This window comes from Carcharhinus amblyrhynchos, chromosome 6 (genome assembly GCF_965287045.1).
Source record: "Carcharhinus amblyrhynchos chromosome 6, sCarAmb.v2.hapA, whole genome shotgun sequence".
NCBI lineage: Eukaryota > Metazoa > Chordata > Chondrichthyes > Carcharhiniformes > Carcharhinidae > Carcharhinus > Carcharhinus amblyrhynchos.
The window spans coordinates 85,992,623-86,017,512 of NC_137329.1; the positions used below are offsets into that span (position 1 = coordinate 85,992,623).

At 41.7% G+C, this 24,890-nt stretch overlaps 1 protein-coding gene across 4 annotated transcripts in view; it reads left to right on the forward strand.

Moving 5' to 3' along the window:
- Positions 1–3,617: 3,617 nt before the first annotated feature.
- bicd1a (bicaudal D homolog 1a) overlaps positions 3,618–24,890 on the forward strand; it is a 240,415-nt gene continuing 219,142 nt past the window's right edge. For all 4 annotated transcript variants that reach the window (XM_080190860.1, XM_080190863.1, XM_080190861.1 and 1 more), the window contains exon 1: positions 3,618–4,063. In XM_080190860.1, coding sequence (XP_080046986.1) covers positions 3,842–4,063 — 222 coding nt within the window. In that variant the 5' untranslated portion in view covers positions 3,618–3,841. The remainder of the gene's footprint in view (positions 4,064–24,890) is intronic.

The window sequence follows — 24,890 nt, forward strand, 5'->3', positions numbered from 1 at the left end:
GCTGCCTGCAGCTTCAGTGGTGATGCTATCTATTTATAATAAATGGGGCATTGCTGCTTTAAAATAGCCCACAGAGCATGTTATGCAAATTTGTAAAGTGGACAGCTCACATTTCCAATAGTGATTTTTCAACACCGTGGGATGTTTTCTTTCTTTTATTGGCTTGAGTGAAACCTAACACTTATGCACTAAAACTAGATGTAACGGACTCTAACACAAAGTATAACAGACTCTGACATGGACTGTAATGTGAGATGTAATGGGCTCTAACTCAAGGTGCAACTGGCTCTAACTCATGGTGCAGTAGACTTCAACACCAGGTATAATGGGCACTAACATGAGATGAATGGACTCAAACTTTAGTCGTAATGGGATTTAACTCTAAGTATAATGGATTTAACACAAAGTGCAGGGTTTTTCAGCCGTGTTGCCCTTGGGCGGGGAAACCCCGCCCAAGGGCAACAGACCCTTGTATGGTCCTGACCTGCCTGCTACAATTCCCATGGCAAGCAGGATGGGAAAATTCTGCCCAAGTTGTAACTTTAGGTGTAATGAGCTCTAACACATGGTGTAATGGTCTTTGAAACTAGATGTAAGGGGCTCGAACCTGAGGTGTACTGTAATCTAATGTGTGATGTAATGGGCTCTGGCATAAGGCGTAATGGGCTCTAGCACCCAGACATGTCTTTTCAATCAAACCTATTCTATATCTCAAAGGCTTTAAGTGACAACGGGTGGGAGAATCTGGACTTGCTAACTTTGGATGAGTGAACAAAGGCTTTCTGGTAATTGCACACTCCTGGATGCGACTGTTTCTTTGTTGAGTTGTATACGATTGGATCAGTCCAGAACTGTTGAAGTATACGTCAATAGCATGTTAGAATTCATGATGAAAGGTACTATCACCTTTATCTATGCATGGTAGAAGGGAGAGGGAGGAGATCATAAACTGGCTGTCAATTTCAGTGCTAAACATAGATTACAAAATTCTGTGCATTGAGTTAGGTTTTTTCTGGAGCTGGTGATCTACACTGTATCTGGCAGGAAAATCTCTCCTAACCTTGCCCTGCTCAGGTATACTCGTACTTATGGACAGTACAGGATGATGGACACATGCTCAATTAGCTTGTACAGCACATCAAGTACAGCACATATGCTCTGCAAGAAGGTAATCTCCCACTGGATCCAACTGTTCTATTCTGATGTCTGTTGAGGTTTAATCTATGGGTGGGCCACAGATAACTTTCCAATCAAATTTGGAATTGGGCAAGAGAGTCCTCTCTCCTCTATCAGTTTGTGTGTTGTCTTCGCTAAGTCAATCAGGAAAGATGTGAGCGTAAGGATCCTGGGTGGTAGCGACATATTGGTCAAGACTCCTCTGTACATCAACATCACTAAATTGTGCTTAGATTTGCTGCTGTCCAGAAAACTCGACACCTTGTTCTTTGGGAATTGGGCCATCTGATCTCTTGCCTCCTTCACTGTCAGATCAAATTATCTGAGTGAGTAGGAATATGGTTTAAAGAGTCCAGGGTGTGCACCAAGAAAAACCTATAACCAAAGTCAACCAGAAACTGGGAATGTGAGAGTAGCAATTTTAGGTAAGAACTTGATCATCAGGTGTGAAGTGCTTTTGGTGTTGCTGTGTGTGGCATAGGTCTGACCCATCCGTGTAGGCAAGTGTCCAAACCATCTTCAGCTCCTTCAGCAATAAGGTCAGAAGTTCATTGATGATCGTACAATATTCAGAACTATTTGCAACTCCTCAGACACTTTAGCAATCAATGTCCATATGCAGGAAAAATTGGACAACATTCAGTCTTGTTCTGATATGTGGCAAGTAACATTCATGCCGCGCAAGTGTCAGTCATTGACCACCTTCAACAAGAGAGAATCTAACCTTTGACATTCAGTGGCATTAGCATCACTGTGTACCCCACTATCAACATTCTGAGGGTTATCTTTAACCAGAAACTGAAATGAAACAGCCATATAAATACTGTGGCTACAAGACCAGGTCAGAGGCTGCAGTGAGTAACTCACCTCCTGACTCCCCAAACCACCCTCTACAAGGCACAGGTCAGGAGTGTGATGTAATACTCTCTATTTGCCTGGTTGAGTGCAACTCCAACAACACTCAAAAAACTTGACATCATCTGGGACAAAGCTTTATTAGCACCCCCATCCAGCACCTTCACCATTCACTCCCCCACCACCGATACACAGTGGCAGCAGTGAGTACCATCCACAAGATGCACTGCAGCAATTCACAAGGTTCCTTTGACAGAACCATCAAAACCCAAAACTGCTACCATCTAGAAGGACAAGGGCAGCAGATACCTGGGAACACCACCACCTGGAAGTTCCCTCCAAGTCACTCAACACCATTACTTGGAAATATATCACTGTTCCTTCACTGTTGCTGGGTGAAAATACATGAATTTCCTCCCTAACAGCACTATACCAGTGGACTGCAATAGTTCAAAGAAGGTAGCTCATCACCACCTTCTCAAGGGAAATCTAATACTGGATATAATTGGCATCTAGTGCCTGGTACAATTGAGCTGCAACATTGCATGTAATTGGAATTGAGCATTGGGCATCATTGGGATCTAGCACTGGATGTCATGGGGATCTGGTACTGGGTGTCATGGGGATCTGGTACTGGGTGTCTTGGGGCTCTGGTGGTGTTATGGGGATCTGGTACTGGGTGTTATGGGGATCTGGTACAGGGTGTAATGAGGATCTGATACTGGGTGTCATGGAGATCTGATATTGGGTGTAATGGGGATCTGATATTGGGTGTGATGGTGATCTGGTACTGGGTGTAATGGGGATCTGATCTGGATGTTATGTGGATCCGCACTGAGTCCTGGGAACTGGCGCTCAGTTCATTGACACTTTAATTGATAGCGTACTGATTTACTCCTGGTTTATTCGGACTGTTCTAAGTTGTGATATTTATTTACTGGAATATTGAGTTTCTATTCTCAATTAATTATATGTATCTTGGAATATCCTGTTCAGGTTTGTCTTTGGACTACACCTCTCCATGGGATGGGTTAAGTCAGTGATATGGGGCTCTGGGATACTGATTTAACCTGGGATATCAATATTGTGACTTCTGATAGATGATTTTGTATTGACACCACACAAATACTGAATATGCAGTTCCTTTCTGATGAGATTCCTCTGGATATTAAAATCCACAGTTTGGTTGGGATTGACTTTTTTTTGTTCCAAGCCTTTGGCTTTGTCCCAGGATGTTGGAGCTCTTTTTAATGGGTTTATTCCAGGATTATGGAGCAGTATCTCCGAGTGATTGGATTATCCAGAGAGGAAATTCCAACTCCACCAGTAATAGGATTATCCTCAAACACTGAACGTTGATGGGGATAATCCCGATTAGGGGAGCTCCATCTCGGTGCCAATGGGTTTATGGTGGGAGGCCTTGTTGGTGCTGAGAGACGGAGCTGGGATGCTGTGTGCAGTTGGGATTGGGGAATGTTGAGCAGCGCTGTGTTCAGAGGTGCTGCCTCTTTGCCTTTGCAATGGGGTTTATGCTGCTGTTGTTGACGTCAGTGGCAGAGGGAGGTTCAGACTGTGTAATGCTGGAGATGGCGGCTAGCTTCACATCAGGAGAGATGTGTGTGTGAGCTGGGCAGAGCAGGGAAGGTGACGGCAGGTGAAATGTTGCCAATGCAGCGGCGGTGAATCGGCTGCTCTCTTTCATTCCCATTCTGTGTGTGTTTGCAGCCACCTCTCCCTGCAAGGTGCTCTCTCTCTATCCCTCTCTCACACACACACACTGTTAGGGGCTCTTTAACATTCAGCCAGGGCCATGGCCGCAGAAGGTGAGCTGCTGCAGCTGCAGAATGTGGAACATTACAAAGCTGAGATCGAGAGGCTGGCTAAGGAGCTAACCGAGACGACCCACGAGAAAATCCAGGCTGCAGAGTACGGGCTGGTGGTGCTGGAGGAGAAGCAGTCGCTCAAACAGCAATACGACGAGCTGGAAAGCGCCTACGAGACGGTCAGACATGAGCTGGAGCAGCTGAAAGAGGTGGGTGGGTGGGTGAGGGAGGGAGAGACGCCTCACAGCACGCAGCCTGTGTGGCTCACACCCAGGACCAGAGAGAGATTCACTGTGAGGAGTTGATGTCAAAGCCATTGCTATAGCTCCCTAGCCAGCCCAGTGTACAGGAGTTTGTTAGTGCGGGACATGTTTTTGTCCAGAGGGACAGTGATGCTGAGCTCAGTCACACACATTGGGAAGCTGTGACCCTTCAACAAGGAGATTGGTCTCCCTTCCTCCTCCTACTGTGGGGTTGTAACATAGCAGTTAGTGTTACAGAGAGAGACAGCGGATAGTCTATCAGCAATGGGAGCCAGTCAGTATTTAGTGTGTATTTTTTTTAAATGATGGCTTGCGGATTGTAAACGTGACTCAAAACAAAATGAAGAGCCCCCTTTTCTGAGCACTGGGCACCAGAATCGATCCATTGCTGTTTCCACCCGGCTCTAGCTCTGCAGTGTGGGGAGGCTGGGGAAGCAGCATTTCCGCAGACACACACACACAGGTTCAGCTCTTCACTGTACAGCGAAGGAGCAGGATTCCTCCCCCTGTCTGCAATTAACACCGTGCTCTCCGGGAGAAGCCGAGAGATCAATCTCTGTCTTTCCGAAGATGGTTATTGGAGAGACACAGTTCGGTGTCGGTGCGCCCAATATCCTGGGCAAGCTGCCATCTATCGCATCACTTCCCTTAGTGCGGGGTACGGGGTGCGGGGGGGTGGTGGATGGCAGACACTATTGAAATCAGAACCTCCTCCAGCCAGAGGGAGCAGATGCCATTTCCACAGCTCACCCCCTCTCTCCAACTGCGTTCACAGAGGGGGAGAAAGAGCATGAGGAAGGCGATTTCTGCTTGAAATCTGTCACTCATGACTCCTGAATCATTGATGTGAATCCCAGTGTTGGCCACAGTATCTGTGGGATTGATACATAGCTGGTGTTCTTCAGAACAATTACTAACCGTCAATACTGAAAAAACTGTCATTTAGTGAAAAGGGTCAGATGGCAAAAGTGAAATCAGGATGGATTCCAGCTATTAACTAAACCCTGAAACTGATTTCTCCTGATATCCATCCCCTTGCTATTTATGATAACTCCATGTCACCAATTCACTGCTGTGAGGTTTCTTTACCTACACCAGCTGATGGTGCACCATGCCCCTCATACTTGATGTTTATGTTCGGAATGAATAATCTCAGAAGCACACTTGTCACAGCACAGAGGACAGCCATTAAGGCCATCCTGTCTGCACCGACTCTCTGAATGAGCAATTCACTTTGCGCTATTCTCCTGCCTCTCCCATAACCCTGCTCAGTCTTCCTTTTCAGATGATAGTCTGGTTCCCTTTTGTAGGGTCACCTGCCACCACCACACTCACAGGTAGTGCATTCTAGACCTTAACCACTCGCTACGTGGATGCTTTTCCTTGTATCACTTTTTTGCTTCTTTTACCAATTTGAAACCTGTGCCCTCTCGTTCACGATCCTTTCACAGTTTCTCCCTGTCTACCCTTGTCAAGACCTCTCTTGAATTTGAACACCTCTGTCAAATCTCCTCTCAGACTTCTCTTCTCCAAAGAAATCTGCAGTGGATTACTAAACAATCCCACATCTTGTCTCTATTTAATGTTGTAAATCACTGTTCTAATCAACTATTTGCAGGGTATAGATTGAGGTTTTTATTGGCATGTATGTAAGCAGCGAAATAATATACTAATTACGGAATAGGTATTGATATTTCTAGGTGACTCGATAACTAACTATAGTTATGGGCATGCATTATGTTATCATTTGTACGCACAGAATATCTTTCAAAATACACTCTCAATAAACCAATCATTGCATTTTTTGGTGTTACAGGGAAAAGAAAATAGAATCTTTGAATGATAAAATAAGCTGCTTGTGACTGCTGTTCATGATTTTTAGGTTTGTGTACCTATGAAACAATTTGACCAGACCCTGACACACCATTACTTGGGCAACATCCTCACAGGGAGATCTTTTGTCTACATTTGATCTACTTCTAGATTAATTTTGCATGACACTAGAATATTTCACTTGGGATGGTCAAGGAGAAATGAGGTCCAGAAGGAGTAGTGAGATTCCGCCAAACAAAGGCACTACCTACTGTCATTCAATGTGGGAGAGGTGTTGACTGGCTGCACGTAGGAATGCTTAACCCAAACATTTGAAAAGGGAAGTGTGGAGCAAAAGATAGCAGAGAGATCAGGGGCCACATAGTAAAAACCTCAAGGGATTGATATAAAGTGAAATTGGTGAAATAATACAAAGCTGCTTTTTGTTATTTTCAGTGCATACAACCTGACACTGATATCATAAAAAGGTATAACAACTGTAGGTAATAGGCTTACACACATTACAGCCACTTCATAGATAATCAGTTATGGAATTGATCGATGCAAACCAAGAAGGTTCCAGCTTGATCTCTTGCCGATATAGCATATATATATTTACATATTGGGTGGGGATGGAATCTCGCCTAGTTATTTTGCTCTGTGAGGTTAAACAGCTGAAGGGCACTCACTGTCCTGGCTCTCTCATATATATATATGTATATATAAAATGATGTGGGCAAGACACTGTAGAGGCAAAAAAAAACACAATCTGCAGAGAGAATTAGTGCCAGTGGAATGGATATGGAGAAAGCTGGGCCAAAAGATTGTATTTTGATCAAGGGATTCTGCTGTTGAGAGAGAATGTGAGTAGCAGAAGCAAACATTGAACAAAACTCATGTTTTACATGTAACATATAGGCTATGTTTGAAAATAGTTTTAAATAGTTTCCCCACATTTCTACAGTGTCAGCAATGTGACACAGTTGAAAGGAAGTAAAGTAGTAGAGACAGAGTGATAGTTAAGTACTATGTAAATTGTCCTAAAGCAACATGAGCCATTTTGTTTTTATAGAAAGAGAACATACTGTAGTGAAAGGATTTTTGCATCACAGGACTTTATCCATTTTTAGCATTAATGGAAAAATATTTTAAACAATGTTCCTGACTTCTTATTAAAAGCTTTGTATTTTAGTGTAGTTCTACAAACCAAGAATGTCATGTCTTTGAATCCCTAGACTGGAGTTAGTTAATCTCAAGCAAGGTGTTGTATATATACAGTTGGTCTCAGTGTTTATAGGATGAGGGAAGATGGGAAATCAATCAGAAATTCTGCTCACCGCCATTCAGTGACCTTTGCTGGAAGTGTGCATGATTAGCATTGGAAGAAGACAAGATCCAGATCTGCCTTGCTCCCTTTAGGCAAGAAGAGTGGAAATGTGGCACAATAAATAACATGCAAGATTATCTGAATTATTATCCTATTGCTGGAAGGTGGTGTGCTGGATATTTGGATGGATGTAAGTGTGTGCTGAAAATTTCCCTTGTAGAACAGACATCTCAGAGATAATCTTCTCTTCCTTGAAGGGTGAAATAAAGATTAAATTCACCAATCATTGCATTTTTTGGTGTTACAGGGAAAAGAAAATAGAATCTTTGAATGATAAAATAAGCTGCTTGTGACTGCTGTTCATGATTTTTAGGCTTGTGTACCTATGAAACAATTTGACCAGACCCTGACGCACCATTACTTGGGCAACATCCTCACAGGGAGATCTTTTGTCTACATTTGATCTACTTCTAGATTAATTTTGCATGACACTAGAATATTTCACTTGGGATGGTCAAGGAGAAATGTCAAGTCTTCAGCAGTGGAGCAGCATCAATAGAGGGCTTGAAAATTCCTTTGCACCCTCTTGGGCAGGCACTGTGTACATAGACAAAGGTGTAATAAATGTGAATGGGGCAGGGGGAAATAGTAACATTAATGGTTGCTCTCCTCTGCAACACAGAGTGGCAGGAAGTGGAACTGGACCACAGTTCCTCCAGATGTGAATCCAAACCTAAATAACAACACATAGGAGGATAAGTGGTGCGAGATTACACAACTCCTTGTTAGGAGGAAGAATTGTCCTAAACTTCTAATTGTGTATCTTTGGCTCAATGTATGTGGATTGGCATTGATAGCTGTCAGTTTGCCCAGTTAATTAAAAATACACAACACTAATTAGAAGTGGAAAGATTTGGAAAATATATTTTGGTCTTGTTCTCAGAGTGCCCTACCACCGCCGCATTGTGACAGCAAAATATTGGGATCGAAAGACAGGAATTGGGTGATCTTGGGAACTGTGTCCCAATGTTGCACCACATTATGATCACACGATAGCATGAATTTTAAAGCCTGTTTTAAATTGTGCAGGAACACACTTTCCCCTAATGTGTACTCACACAGTCGTTGAAAGGCTCATGACAGAGAAAGTCTCTGAAGGCACAGAGGGTCATATTCACCATTGTGCTATTGTTCCTGGGTACAACATCCAGGCTCAGTAATTGCTGACAAACTGCTCAGTATTCTGCTCATAAACCCTGTTGTCCAACTGTTGTCTGCAATTGTCAAGCCATTCATAGGCAGAAGATCAAGGAAGAGTAAACATTTAAGTAATTGTCCAATAGAAGGGTGCTGAGGTTTTTTTAAATCTTGATTTACACCTTCACTTGCCAGCTTTTCAGCCCCTGAACTAATTTCAGGATAAGCATTTATTTATCACCTACCATTAAAGAGCAGAAGGCAGAGTCCTAAAACAATCCTGCAAAAAAAAGTGACAAAAGTATGCAGGGATGGAATGAGGGGAATTTGGTATTACTGTGTGGAATAGCTACTGTGGTGGTTTTCCCCAATTATGTTCCCTTCTCTTTCAGTTCTTAAAGCAATACAGTTTCATACACATTAGCAGACCTCCAAAACTTCACTCAAGTGCCATTCTTCCTGTAGGAGGCTAAATTGACAATAGTCATTGGTCATTCCACCATTTCCAGCACCTCAGCCTCAGTGGAAAAGAGACAGAGAAGTTAACCTTTTAGTTAGAGATCAGTAACTGAAAGCTGACTATTTCACTGCAGGGAGGATGGGTGAAAATGTTGGACAGATGCACCTTGCCTGCTCATGCTTTGGCTTTGGGAATGGTGCTTTGTACAGAGATGATTGAGTGGAATGGATTCACAAGAAACATCACATTTTTTTATCATTTGACCCAGTTTTTGAGACTAAATGTTGGGACAATCATTTAACTTGACTATTGTGGATTTAAATTGAACTCAGCATCTTGAGTTGCCAACTGCCGTAGATGTTGGTCATGTGCGACGCTGCTTGGTCTTTGGCAATGTTTCATGAGCTGGCCACCAGGAGGTGCCCAAGAGGCCTGTTGCTTCGACCAACAGGTTTTCAAAGAAAAATCACTTTTTCCCACAAGAAAATAAAATACCTGATCTCCACTCAGCCATGATTATGTAACCAAGATAATGACCTCATTCTGTGGTCATTGGCACTCTCTTGTTCTGTGCTCGATGCCTGCCTTTGCTATAAACATCTTAATTACTTCACTCCTAAATATATGCGCCTACAGTCATCGTGGATGATGATGTGGTACTCAGATTGTTTCACCAGAAATGTTATTGACGAACAGTTGGGGAATTGAAACCTTATTAAGTCAGCAAGCACTGGAGGAAGAAAACTTTTCCCAGAATTTCTTTTGGGAGCAAAATGACAGAAAGGTTATACTGAAAAAATGCACATCCATCTGAATAGTATCTGAAAGGTAGACAAGGGGAAAAAGATCGGGTATGATCCTAGATCACAAACTCCCAAACATTTTAAATTGGATCTTGTTTTCTGATGCAAGTCATTCTGCTGGATTTTCTGAACATTTCCTGGTTTGCTTTCAAGTAATTCTGACACACCTTTTTCCTTCAGAGTAAACACTGTTATTGAGTGTTCAAATTATTGGTGTGTTTTGTGATGTGCAAATTCAAAAATCATGGATTTCCCAGAGTAGGATTTGTTCTTGGGTTCATAAGTGATATGCTTTGAAGCTCCTTAAAATGAACCTTCTTAAACTGTGCTCCTGGTGATGATGTTTATAATAAGCTGAACTTCAACAATCCCCATCAGCATTAGATCCATCTTCTATCCAAGGTAATGTATTGAATTTAGGAATTGGTCAGGATTTTACAGTCTTGGAGTAAATAGCAATTTAAATGGTTCACCCTATCTGCCGGACTGCGAGACACACTGTGGTGGGGCTGTAAGAATCTGGCCTTAAGAGCTATCATTTTAAAAAATTGCAGTAATAGTTCATTCCTTGTTGGGGCAGTTACACTGCATGGCCCTTGGACTTTATTACTTTAGCTTTAATTATTTGTATTTCTTGAGTTAAAGCAAGGTGGAACTTGTAGTTATTTTTGTTTCTGTCCTGATCACTCCTGTAATTCTGTTTGGGATGCATTAATAAGCAGAGGGTGGGAATGAAGATCAGGACATCCTACGTTGAAAGCTAAGGGAATAGAACTTTGGCATGACAGCTGAAGGTATGACTGGGGAGGATGAAAACCAATGCTAAGTGGGAAAAGTAGGCACAATGCCCAATTGCTTAAAAGCAGCCACTTTGACACAACAGCAATTGCATTAGTACGCAGCGTGTTGCCTGTTTAGTATTGGACCCTTTTAGAACAGCAATTCGGAGTTCTAATGTAACGAGTGCCGTACTGCTGGTATATTGCAAAGGAGTTCTGTCGTCTTGTAAAGTGATTGGCAGGTCTTTTGCATTTGTGTAATCATGCGCAATGAAATGTCATGCGGTGCATCAAGCTTATCATTAACACATTACTTCCAATTGCCCTTCCACTCCAAACCCCACCAAAAAATAAAAGGTTTGCCAAACTTTTTTTATGAAATAAAAGCAGAAGATGCTGGAAATACTCAGAAGACCTGGCACATCTGTGGAGAGAGAAACATAATTAATCTTCAAGTCTGTGACCTTTCATCAGAACTGGGAGAAGTTACAAATGTAATAGGTTTTGAGAAAATGGAGAGGGTGGGAAGAAGAAGAACAGAAGAGAAAGTCTGGGATATGGTGGCAGATGGGAGAGATTAAATGATGGAAGGGTTGGTAGTGCAGGGCCAAAGGAAGAGGTGGGGGGGCACAAGTAAAAGAAGCAAAAGGTGTGCTGAGAGGAAGTGTCAGTGGTAGAATGCCAGCCAAAAGTAAACGAGAGAGTAAAATCTAAACCTGCAGAGGAAATGGGGGTAGACGTTTCATCTGAAATGGTTGTGAACCTGGAAGAATAGAAAATGCCTATTTGAAAGATGAGGTGCTGTTCTTTAGCTTAGGTTGAGTTTCACTGGAACATCGCAGCAGACCAAAAAACAAAGTGGGAATAAGATGGACAATTAAAACGGAAGCTCAGAATCACACTTTTGGACTGAACACTGCATCCTGCAAAGTGGTCACCTAATCTCTTTATTCCTCCAACGTAAAGCACACCATGCTGTGAGCAGCAAAGACAGGATAATAAACTGAGGGATAATGAACAGATGTGACAGGGCAAGTATTGCATCTCCAGCGCTTGAATGAAATGGTGTCGTGGGGAGGGGGTGTTGAAGGCAGCTTGGGAAATGGAATAAGTTATTGCTGAGGGAACAATCCATTTGGAATGCTGAAAGGAAAGAAGATGTGCTTGCTGGTGGCAGAGATGGCAGAGGATCATTTGTTGAATGCAGAGGCTGGTGACATGGAAGGTGAGGACAAGAGGAACCCTATCATGGGAGGGTGGGAAGATGGTGAGAAAGAAGTGCGAGAGATGGGATGAATGCTGTCAACCACAGAGGGGAAGTTCAAGCTTATTTATTATTGTCACAAGTAGGCTTACATTAACACTGCAATGAAGTTACTGTGAAAATCCCCTATTCTTGATTAAGAATAAAGGAAACCTATTAGAAATGCTTGTAAGGAAGGTTGCATCATCAGAACAGAGAATGAAATGGAGTGCCTGTAGGAAGTGGGGTGTGAGGAAATGAAATCAATGTTGTTGTGGAGATTGGTGGGATTATATTAATAATAATGGCACCTCTGCAGAAATGGTTGCAGCAAGGCTGAGATAGAGAAAGGGATGGATGGGCCAGGTAAAGGTTAGATCATGGCAATTAGAAGCAAAGTCAATTTTTTTTTCAGTTCAGGGTGAAAACACAAATGGCACCAATACATTCATCACTATACTGGAAACAAGGTGAGGGAAGTCTTCTAGACTGGACTGGAAATTAATGTTCCACATTATCTTCAACAAGGCTGGAAAGTCTAGGACGCCTGCGTGAGCCCATAGCAGTGAATGGAGTTCAGGGAGAACTTGTTGAATAGAAGAACAAATTCAGCCAGGCAGATTGGGGGGGTGGTGGTGGATAGAAACTGTCCAAGGAAGAAGAGAGAGTTAGAGAGTTAATGGACCACCCTGTTGGAAGATGGAGATGTAGAGAAACTGGAAACTATTGCAATGATGGAGGACATCTAAAGAGTAGTCGTAGAGTAGGTGGGCAAAGACTGGACAAGGAGGGAAAATGTAGTTGGGTTAGAACGAAATCAAGTCAATAGGCAGGGAACAGGTTGGAAAGATTGATTATCAGGGCGTTCCAGTTTGTAAATTTTGGGAAAATATGAGGTGGGAAACTGGAGGGAAGATCTCTGGAGGAGATGAGGTCAGTGACATACCTGGAAGCAATGGTGGTGGAGTGAGGAGCAGGATCTTTTGCTGCAACTATGCAGGGCCTTGGTGAGGCCACATATGGAATATTGTGTGCTGTTTGGGTTATTTATCTGAGAAAGGATGTTCTTGTTATAGAGGGAGTATTGCGAGGCTAATTAGACTGATTCCTAGGATGGTGGGATTAACGTATGAGGAGAGATTGAATCAGTTAGGATTATATTCACTGGAGTTTAGAAGAATAAGGGGTGAATCTCATAAAAACATGTAAAATTCTAACAGGACTAAGAGTAGATATAGGAAGGATGTTCAGATGGTGGGGTGTCCAGAACCAGGGACCGTAGTCTAAGGGTATAGGTAAAACGTTTAGGACTGAGATGAGGAGAAATTTCTACTCCCAGGAAGTGGTGAATCTGTGGTATTTACTACCACAGAATGTAGTTGAGGCCAAAACATTGAATGTTTTCAAAAAAGAATTAAATATAACTCTTGGAGCAAATAGGAGCAAAGAACATGGGGAAGGCGGGATCAGGCTATTGAGTTGGATAATCAGCCATGGTCATAATGAATGGCAGAGCAGGCTCGAAGGGCTGAACGGCCTACTCTTTTCTGTGTTTCTGTTGTCTGGGGTGGTAGGAGAAAATGTTGGAGAGTTGGCATCAACCTCTGCAAAATGGAGGCTGGCTCACCAGATAATAAGAGCACCACCCCTGTCAGCAGTTTTGATAACAGTATTAAGGTTGAGTGACGAGAACAGAGTGCAGCAAGTGCTTAATGAAATCTGTCTCCTTAAATTCACAGGTAATATTCCCATTATAAATCTTGCAGAATAAGTCAGTGTATGTTTTGAAGTGAATTGCAAAAGAATTGGATGACTCTATTTGGAATTATAAACTGCCATCAAAAGTACCTTGTTAGAAACCCAGCCCCGCAGATTTGGAGTCCTTGGGAGAGATTCATCTTTCTGTAAAATCGTATCCTGCTCCACGCGCAATTCAGTCTGTAAAAATTCACATTTGACCTAGTCAGCAGCCTGCAATGGTAGTGTTTCCACTAACAAGATGAATGACATTTCAGCCATAACTGCATGACCTGCCCAAATGCTTCAGTTTAATAAGTACAGACTGAGATTTCCTGGCAAACTTTGATGTAAGTGATGACCTTAACGAAGTCCATGAGGTTGGTCTCTTGGAGTATGAGCTCCCTGATTGAGGAAATAATTGCCTGTCCAGTCAGGAAGTCACAACTGAAGGTATATTGAGGAGTATCAGGGCGACTGGCACTTAGCATTCTGATTTTTGTACTTGAAGTGCACTCAGGAGTGCAGATAGGTTTGTAAATAAAGGGAATCTGTTGAAGAGACACTGGCTTCTGAGGAGTTATTTCAGTGTATCTATGGTGTAAGAGTCAAGTTGCACTGCTTTTCCCCTAAGGAAATTTGTGTGTGAAAAGATTTCTGCTGAAATATTGAAAGACGTGTATTTCCTCGATCGTGCCATCCTGATTTAAAGTCTGTCAAATCCAATTATCTCATTAAACTAGTTTCACCTCCAGGCAAAACAGCACACGACTGTCCTCAATTTGCAATAGTTCTGAATGGGTGTGAACTTGTATCCAAACTTTTAGCAGACGCAATTCATTATATCTGGCGTTTAAGAACATAAGAACATAAGAAATAGGAGCAGGAGTAGGCCATCTGGCCCTTCGAGCCTGCCCCGCCATTCAATAAGATCATGGCTGATCTGTCGTGGCTCAGTTCCACTTTCCCGCCCTCTCCCCATAACCCTTAATCCCCTCTCTTATCAAAAACCCATCAACCCGCTTCTTAAAAATATTTAGCGAGGCAGCCTCCACCACTTCAACGGGCAGAGAATTCCAGAGATTCACCACCCTTTGAGTGAAGAAGTTCCTCCTCAACTCCGTTCTGAACCGCCCCCCCTTTATCTTGAGGCTGTGCCCCCTTCCAAGCATTGCTTTCAGCTTAGCGCTCTTCAATACACTGCCTGGTTTTGCTTGTATCCTTGATTTTTTTTCACATAATTTGTTACATTGAAGTCAGAAAAACTTCCATAATTATTCTTAAACATGCATAATTAATTTGCATAAATGATGGGTGGATGCCTTCAAACATCACTTTTCAGAATGTAAGAAAGAGAGTCTTAGAATTAAGATTGTACATGTTCCGTGCTTTAAGAGCATGGGATGAGAGTTGATCATTTAACTCGGCATGCCTGATCTGTCATTCAGTGGGATCATAGTTGATCCGTGACACAACTTCCCATTGCTCATATCCCTTATATTTCTGTTGACCAAAAAGTATATAAATCTCAGATATTGTGATAACCCCCTCGGGGTCCATGGGGAATCACTAATTGATTGCCCTGTGGGGTTCATTGAATGTGAGTTCCCTTGGTAACAGTTGTAGCCTGCCCAGCTGGAACTCAATACTTTTATAAGACAGGCCTAGGACCAGGCCTGCTGAACTGTAGTCTCAGGCAGGGACTAATGTGTGTATGTCATGGTAGTGGTTTTACTTTGCATTGTGTAAGAAACTATGTTTCTTTCCAACCAGGCTATCTGGGTCATTACAGATTTAAAATTCACTTTTGATTGAGCTGTTTGCAGAAGATAGTTCAAAACTTTTCTCATCCTTTGCATTATTTCTGAATTTCATTTCTGAGAGTTATGACTCTGATTTTTAGATTCTGTCCCCATTCCTAGATTTCTCAAACAGTGGAAATAGGTTTTGATGCCATTTATTCTATCTACCCTTAATAGCTTAAAAATTTAGCTGCATAATCCCTCCTTCTAATTTAATCATTGGAGTCCAGTTCCTCCTAAATCCACCCTGCACTACCTCCAAAAGCCAGTGCATCCTTTCTTAAGGTGTGTTATCTAGAATTGCTCACTGTTCAAAGTGTGGTCTAACCAGGGCCTTGTGTAGCTGTTGCAGGACTTCAAACATCACACAATCCTCCCATTCTGGCCCCCTATATATAATGGCCTTTTGATTATTTTCTGTACCCATCCATGATGTGCTGATCTAAGTGTGTGGATCCCCAAGACCCTTAGTCCTGTATCTGGTGTTACTATTTAAAATGTACCTTTTATAGGTCCAAGGCAGATAACTTGCCCAAACTGAAATCCATCTGCCAGTTTTGCTCATTATGCTTCCATCTACACTGTTTACCATGTTGCCGATGATCTTATCATTGCCAAACTCTGTCTCGATCACAAATACAGTGAATAGTCAAGGGCCCTGCACACATCCCTATTGATGCCGCTAGTCATATCCTGCCAATTATAATATCTGCCATTACCCCGATCACTGCCTCTAATCATTCAACTAATCTCTTATCAAGCCCATTTTCTCTCACTTTCTTGAGCTTCAACTTTAGCTAACAATCTCTTATGAGGGGCTTGATTGAACACCTTCTCAAATACATCACATCAATTGACCTTCCTCTATCCACTCTGTTTCCAGCATGAAGCTATGTGAAGTTTTTCTCTCTTCCCTGTGACCAAGTCACAAAGTTTCTCCTATGAGCATTTTGACACTGCATATTTGAGGGGTTTCATTGTAGGGAATGTAAGCAGAAATATCATGTGCCAGATTATATATCTTGCAACCTTTCCTCTGTTAAATAGTATAACTAAATTGTTTTACATTCTGGAGAGTTGACCAAACAACAACTTGTTTTTATACAATATTTTTAATGTAGTGAAACATTCCCATGAAGCTATCCTAATATGTATCAGAAAAAATTGACACCGAGCTTCAGAGATATTAGGACAGGTGACCAAAAGCTTGATCAGAAGTTAGACGGTGGGTGAGGTTAGGGGTGGGTGTGTGTAGAATTTGCACGTTCTTCCTGTGTCTGCATGAGTTTCCTCCAGGTGCTCCGGTTTCCTCCCAAACTTTAAAGATGTGCGGGTTAGGTTGATTGGCCATGCTAAATTGACCCTAGTGTCAAGGGATTAGCTGACTAAATATGTAGGGTTATGGGATTAGGAACTGGGTGGGATTGTGGTTAGTGTAGATTTCATGGGCTGAATGGCCGCCTTCTGCACCGTTGGGATTCCATTTTGTTGTTTTGGCCCAAGACAGCTGAAGGCATTGGCCAGCAATGGTGGAGTGCTGGAAAGCTGTGGTGTGCAAGAGGCCAGAATTGAAGTACAGTGCTCTGAGTTATAGCATAAAGGAGATTGCAGAAGTAGGGAGTGCTGAAGTCTGTGGAAAGATTGAACATCTGGAAAAATGAATGATGTGTACATAAACTACCTTTTTCCTTCCAAAGATTGTGCTACATTATGCAGTTTCTAAAATTAGAAGAAAAATCCTCTGCTTTGCATCTTTCTGATTAGAAATGGCTGACTCTTAAAGGCATTCAAAATTAAATAAAGCTTGTTCTGTGCTGCCCTTTCACTGTAAATTGGCTGAGCAATGTCAACCATCTTATAATTGAACTGAAGCAAATTTATTCCATTTTGACCTGGTCTCCCATTACCTTAGGAACTGTAGATTCAAATAAATCTATGTTCAGGATCTCCACCCTGTGGCAACCAGAGCAGGTCAGAGTCTAGATATTTTGCAGTAAGTACTTACCTCCTGACTCCCAAAGCCTGTCTACCATCTACAAGGCACAAGTCTCGAATGTGAAGGAATAGTCTTCATTGAATTCCCTCTCGTTTTTGTCACCTAATTCTCATTTTGCATGTAACCTTTTTTTGAATTCATTTGTAGGACATGGGCATCACTGGCTGGCCAGCATTTTTTGCCCATCCCTAGTTGCCCTTGGAGAACAGTTGAGAGTCAACCACATTGCTGTGGCTCTGGAGTCACATCTAGGCCAGACCAGGTAAGGACGGCAGATTTCCTTCCCTAAAGGACATTAGTGAACCAGATGGGATCTTCCGACAATCAACATTGGTTTCATGATAATCAGTAAATTCTTAACTCCAAATTTTTAAAATTGAATTCAATTTCAATGAACTGGGTTGGTGGGATTCGCGCCCAGGTCCCCAGAACATTATCTGAATTTCTGGATTAATAATCTAGCAGTAATACCACTAAGCCACCTGCTCCCAAATAGTGTGATGATGTCAGTAAGACAGTCACTGGAAGATACATGCAGAGAGCCAAACATCTTCCTTCTCTTTCATATTTGACATAACAGATAAACTAGTATTCAGCTGTACAGCTTTCAATCTGCATTTCACTCCATTTTTCTGTCGTTGACCTAACATGTGGGCATTGCCAATTTGACCCTCAATTCAAATCAGCAACTTATTGTTTCCAGTTAACATGAATTCAACAGGAGAAATAGGATTAAAGAGACCATAAGACATAGGAGCAGAATTAGGTCATTCAATCATGGCTGATATTTTTCTCATCCCAATTCTCCTGCCTTTTCCCCATAACTCCTGATCTCTTTATTAATCAAGAACCTATCTATCTCTGTCTTAAAGACACTCAATGACCTGGTCTCCACAGCCTTCTGCAGCAAAAAGTTCCACAGATTTACCACTCTCTGGCTGAAAAAAATTCTCTTCCTCTCTGTTTTAAAAGATCATCCCTTTAGCCTCTGGGACATGGGCATCACTGGCTGGCCAGCACTTTTTGCCCATCCCTAATTGCCCTTGGAGTACAGTTGAGAGTCAGCCACATTGCTGTGGCTCTGGAGTCACATCTAGGTCAGATCAAGTAAGGACGGCAGATTTCCTTCCCCTTTAGGTTGTGCCCTCTGGCTCTAATTTTTCCTACTAGTGGAAACATCCTTTCCATGTCCACTCTATCCAGGCCTTGCAGTATCCTGTAAGTTCTAATTAGATCCCCCCTCATCCTTCTAAATTCCAATGAGTACAGCCCCAGAGTCTTCAACCATTCCTCATACAACAGGCTCTTGATTCCATGGATCATTCTTGTGAACCTCCTCTGGACCCTTTCCAAGGCCAGCACATCCTTCCTTAGATATGGGGCCCAATACTCCAAATGGGGGTCTGACCAGAGCCTTATACAGCCTCAGAAGTACATTGCTGCTCTTGTATTCTAGCCCTCTTGACATGAATGCTAACATTGCATTTGCCTTCCTAACTACTGACTGAACCTGCATGTTAACCTTAAGAGAATCTTGAACAATGACTCCCAAGTCCCTTTGTGTTTCTGATACACTAAGCATTTTCCCTTTTAGAAAATAGTCTAAATACCTTCCAAAGTGCATAACCTCACACTTTTCCACATTGCATTCCATTTGCCACCATTTTGCCACCAAAGTGGATATCCTCACATTTATCCATATTATATTTCACCTGCCATGTTCTTACCCACTTATAAAGGCTGCCCAAATCCATTTGAAGCCTCTTTGCATCCTCCTCACAAAACACCTTTCCACCTAGTTTTGTGTCATCTGCAAACTTGGAAAGGTTACATTTGGTTTCCATAGTCAACACATTAATGTAGATTGTGAATCACTGCGGACCCAGGACTGATCCTTGCAGTTGCTGCCAAACTGAGAATGACCCAGTTATTCCAACTCTTGATTTTCTATCCATTAACCAATCCTCATCTATACCAAAATATTACCCCCTGTCCCATGTGTTCCAATTACCTCCTGTGTAGGACCTTATCAAAAGCCTTTGAAAATTCAAATACATCACATCCACTGGTTTCCACCTTATCTATTCTACCAATAATATTCTCAAAGAAATGCCAACAAGTTTGTCAAGCATGATTTCCTTTCTTTAAGTGCATGTTGACTCTACCCAATAAAACCATTATTTTCTAAGTATCCAGTTATCACGTTCTTTACCACGGATTATAGTATTTTTCTGACTACTGACATCAAGCTAACAGGTCTATCGTTCCTGGTTTTCTCTCTCCCTCCTTTTTTAAGATAGGAAGGTGACATTTGCTATCTTCCAATCTGTAGGTACCATTCCAGAATCTATAGACTTTTGATAGATGATCACCAATACATTCCCTATCTCTACAGCCATCTTGCGCAAAACTCTGGGGTGCAGATAATCAGGCCCAATGATTTATCAACTTTCAGCTGCATTAATTTCTCCATAGAATCATAAAATCCCTATAGTACAGAAGGAGGCTTTTTAGCCCATCAAGCCTGCACTGACAACTATCCCACTCAGGCCCTATTCCTGTAACCCCATGTATTGACACTAATGCAGTTTAGCATGGCTTAATAAACCTAACCCGCACATCTTTGGACTGTGGGAGGAAACCAGAGCAATCAGAGGAAACAAACACAGATATGGGGAGAATTTGCAAAGTCCACACAAACAATAACATAAGAACATAAGAAATAGGAGCTGGAGTAGGCCATCTACCCCTTCGAGCCTGCCCCGCCATTCAATAAGATCATGGCTGATCTGAAAGTGGTTCAATTCCACTTACCCGCCTGTTCCCCATAACTCTTAATTCCCTTATCGATCAGAAATCGATCTACCTGTCACTTAAACATATTCAATGAGGTAGCTTCCACTGCTTCAATGGGCAGAGAATTCCAGAGACTGTACCCTCTGAGAGAAGAAGTTCCTCCTCAACTCTGTTCTAAACTAACACCCCTCCCCCCCCTGCCATTTTGAGGCTGTGCCCTCTAGTTCTTGTTTCTTTTCTAAGTGGAAAGAATCTCTCTGCCTGTACCCTATCTAGCCTCTTCATTATCTTATATGTCTCTATATCCCTGTCTTTGGTGCTGTGAGGCAGCAGTGCTAACCACTGTGCCACCGTGCCACCCAATTTGTGGGTGGTTCCCAGTATTACTTTATTTTTTACTAACACTAATTTCTTTCAGTTCCTCCTTCCCACTAATCCTTTGGTTTTGTAGTGTTTCTGGGATCCTCCTCACAACACACCTTTCCACCTAGTTTTGTGTCATCTTCCTCCATAAAGACAGATACAAAGTAATTATTTAGCTTCTTTGCTATTTCCCAATTATAAATTTCTGCCTGTAATAGACCCACATTTGTCTTTGTTAATCTTTTCTTTTTTACATTTCTATAGAAGCTTTTACAGTCTGTTTTTATGTTCTTTACTAGTTTATGCATGTTCTGTTCTCCTGATACCAGTTTCTTTGCCCTTTGCTGAATTCTAAAATGCTCCCAATCCTCCCACTTGCTGACTTTCTTTTGGCAATGTTATAAACTTCTTCCTTTGATCTTTCACTTCCTTTGTTAATCACAGTTGACTCATTTTTCCTGTTGATTTTTTTGTGCTTTAAAAGAATGTATATTTGTTGTAAATTTGTATCAATTCTTCAAATACCAGCATTGGTTGTGCGTCTCGCCTTTTAATGTATTTTCCTAATTCACCACAGACAACTTTTTTTTATACTTTATTCCAATTCAATCCAATCAAATCCAATTCAGAGTCCCAACAAGTTGGGACATTCCCAATCCAAGTTGACAAGACAGGGCTCTCACCTTCTGTCTTGGGCTTGATCTACATGATCTGAGCTGATTGGAGTAGGTATAGCTCCTCCTCTAAGACTTGATCTCATTTGCATCTTAGCCAGAAGGCCGAGATGTCACTTTTAAAAATTGCTTCAAATGAAGCTAAAATGTAACCTAATTCAACCAAGTACAGCATGTCGATACGACATTTGATCTTAGCCAAAAGGCCGAGAAGACAACAAGTGATAAAATTATTAAAGGCTTATTAATCCAGTCTAATTCACCACAGACAACTTGCCCGTTATATCTTTGTTTAAACTTAAGATCCTAGCTTTGAATTGAACTAATCATTTTCACACTTAGTGGGAAATTCTGCATCTTATGGTCACTCTCCCATTAAGGTTCTTTTCCAACAAGATTATTCAGTTGTCCTTTCTTGAATAATACCAAGATCTGTTCCTGAAAATAATCCTATGGAAAACCATCTTCTACATGTTCCAGGAATTTGTCCCCCCCTCATTAGATTTATCCAACCTATATGTAGATGAAGTCGCCCATGATTAATGTATTACCTTTACTAAATGTACTTCTAATTTCTGGATTCCTGTCACCTACTCTTCTGACTTAGTATTCCACTCATAGCTGCAAAACAAAGGCCGCCTTTCTCAAAAATAAAATAGAATTTTATTGGGGAAGTTGAAAGCAGTTGGTGCCAAACAATATTTTGGTATGGTATTTTTTGCATACGTGTGGGGGCATTTTGCAATGATTAGTCAGTCCTCTATTGTTGACTTTCTAACGACCTTAATTGTATAGTTTGATGTCTTTCATTTTAGTTTGATTTATTTTTCTTGTCTTGTTTCCCACCTTTCTCTGTCAAAGTTGCTGACTCATGCTGGGATTTTTTTCCAAGAATTGCAGAAACCTTTCCACCTGACCAAAGCAGCCATTTGGTCTTTGAGATTATCTGAAGGCTATTTAACCATGTACGCTAAATACAGGCAAATCCAAGTTTGTCTTTGTTGAATGTAAACTCACATCATTACATTCCAGCAAGGATAGCAAGTAGGAGCTCCAGCGTATTTTCTCTTGCCTGCTGCAGAGGCTCTCTGGCCAACCATAGTCATCTCGAGGTCAGGTAACCCCGTATTGACCTGGACTGTGCCAAGTCTGACAGTTTGTTTATTGACAGCTACATGTGGAGATTTTAATTTTGCACCTTAAAATATTTATACCAAAAAGTGTCCAAACATTTCTCTAATTAGTGCTCTCTGTGAACATGAGTCACCACCAAGATAGATGAAGCATCGGATGAGGGAAAAAGAAAAACAGTTGTCCAAAATGTTTCTAATCTCAGTATAATGCGACTCTGGTATCGTTTTCCTCAGTGTATCATCTTTTTCCCCTCTAAGATTTAAATCTAAACTAGAATTTGGCATATAGTTTGATATTTAATGCATCTTGTGCATTAATAGACAAAAGTCAAAATCAATAACATCTATTAGGCTTAGTCAGAGAAGTGATGAGTCATCTTCCTTCCACTTAAGCTTTAATATTACTGGAAGTTTAAATGAGTATGCTACTTCCTACTGCAAATTATTCCTTTTAGGCTCTCCTCCTCCATATGCTGTGATTGCAACAGCCAGCAATTTGTTTTTGCACCAGCTAATGGATTCTATCTAACATAGTCCCCATTGTTTCAGTGACATTCTCAGTTTATCGTTATTTACTGAAAGCGCTGAGTCCCTCAGTTTAAGCCCCAGCTAGAGTTGAAGAACAACAACTTTACCACATACCCACCAGTTTTCCTTCTATTATCTGTGTTCATGTCTCTGCTGTTTTCTTGATTTGGTTTTAAAAGATAATCCCTTTGTCCATGTCCTGCACCGAAGGTAAATATTTAAGTGTTGTAAATCCCCATTAGAGCAGTGTGCTATTGCTTCTGAGGTATCAGGTCGTATCTGCAAGGGATTAGAATGATTGGAGCTGTATTTGAGATCTGATCATTTCATTTTTTGTTGAGATTTCTAATAAGCATTTCACTGATGTAATTGATGTTCATGTTTTGGATTACCTTGGAACATTTGGGACACGGCAATAAGTCACGTTGTGAGGAATTCTCCCAAGCTACTGCTGATGGGTTCAGTGGGTTGGGGAGGTGGGAGTGCAAGAGGAGAATTCAGTTGGAGGCACAAAACTTGGTTTTACGCCAGTGTGAATTTATGGTGGTATCTTCCACTGGTGCCTACCATGAATTTCATTTGGATCCTGGAAATAGTATGCAGATGAAGGCCTGACCACCCACGTTTGATTCTCCACAGTGCCAGGAGGAAAACACTCCAGGGCATTACGTTTGCAACAAAGTAGCGTGCAGAGGGGGCAGTCTGCTGAACAATTCCTGGGGCTGCTTCGGAATTTCAGGATGGAAGCTTCCCACAACCACTGCACCAAGCAGTGAGTGAGGGAAGCATCTGCAGGTGGACTTTCCAGATTGGTGCCCGGGAGGGGGTCCACCTTTCAGCTTCAATGTTCAGATCCACTATGATTTTTCTGGAGGCCCATTTTCTTTCTTCAGTAGCGAATCCGTGATGTTAGGCACCTTTTCAATATGGTGGCTGGATAGGACAGCAGATGACACGCAATAAGGCCTACCCCATCATGCAAAACACCCAGCCTCATGATTAATGAGGTCAGAGCTTAAAGATTTGGCATGTTTTTAAATCAGCCTCCGCAACAGGAATCACTACACATTCCCAACCTCACCGTGGGACTTTGCCCCAAGATGGGAGAATTCTGCCTGTTTGGCCCTCTGCAAGGAAATGCCGAAATGAAAAACTTGTACGCGTTAGGCCATTGTCTTCAAAATAATTGTAATACTTCCACTAATAGAGAGTAGACATTTAAACACATCGCCAAAACAATTAATGGAAAGATTAAAAGAACCTATTTGTGCATTGGCTTGATAGGCCATGGAATGAAACAGTAGTTATTGCAGAATTAATAGCATTTTTAAAATTGTAGTGGATAGATGCTTGAACTAGGAAGAATAAGCAGGATGTAGACAGTAGCCTAAAGAATGCACCCATGCAGACACATTTGGTCAAATATTCTTCTGTGTTGTTTTATTTTATAATCCAGTTCACCCTTGGCATATTCTGACAAAATCCTTGAAACAGGGATATGTAGAAGGATGCAAATGACCAATCTCATAGTAAGGCATTTTATTTCCAGCATAAAAAAGATTTGAACTTGTAAATGTGCCTCTGGCATCTGTGGAATTCAACAAGACAAAAGACAAGTTGAGGAGGTATTCTGCTTTGTTGCAACAATTGACTTTAGACAGATTGGTTAGTGTTCCAAATTTGAAAGCATGGACCAACCCAAGTTTGGATTCAAGTGTACCACAATTCATGAGGACTTGCATTCATGAGATTATGCGTTGAGGGACAGTTAAATTGTGGAAAATATTGAACCTATGACCTAGGATGAAGGATGGAGATGTTAAACTGGGGGAAGGCTAATTACAATATATTAGGCAGAACTGAAGAATGTAGATTGGAGGCAGATGTTTGAGGGCAAATCAACATCTGGTATGTGGGAGGCTTTCAAGTGTAAGTTGATAGGGATTCAGGACCAGCACGTTCCTGTAAGGATGAAGGATAAGTATGGCAAGCTTTGGGAACCTTGGATAACGAGAGATATTGTGAGCCTAGTCAAAGAGAAAAAGGAAGTATTTGTCAAAGCTAGGAGGCTGGAACACACGAAGCAAGTGTGGAATACAAGGAAAGTAGAAAAAAACTTAATC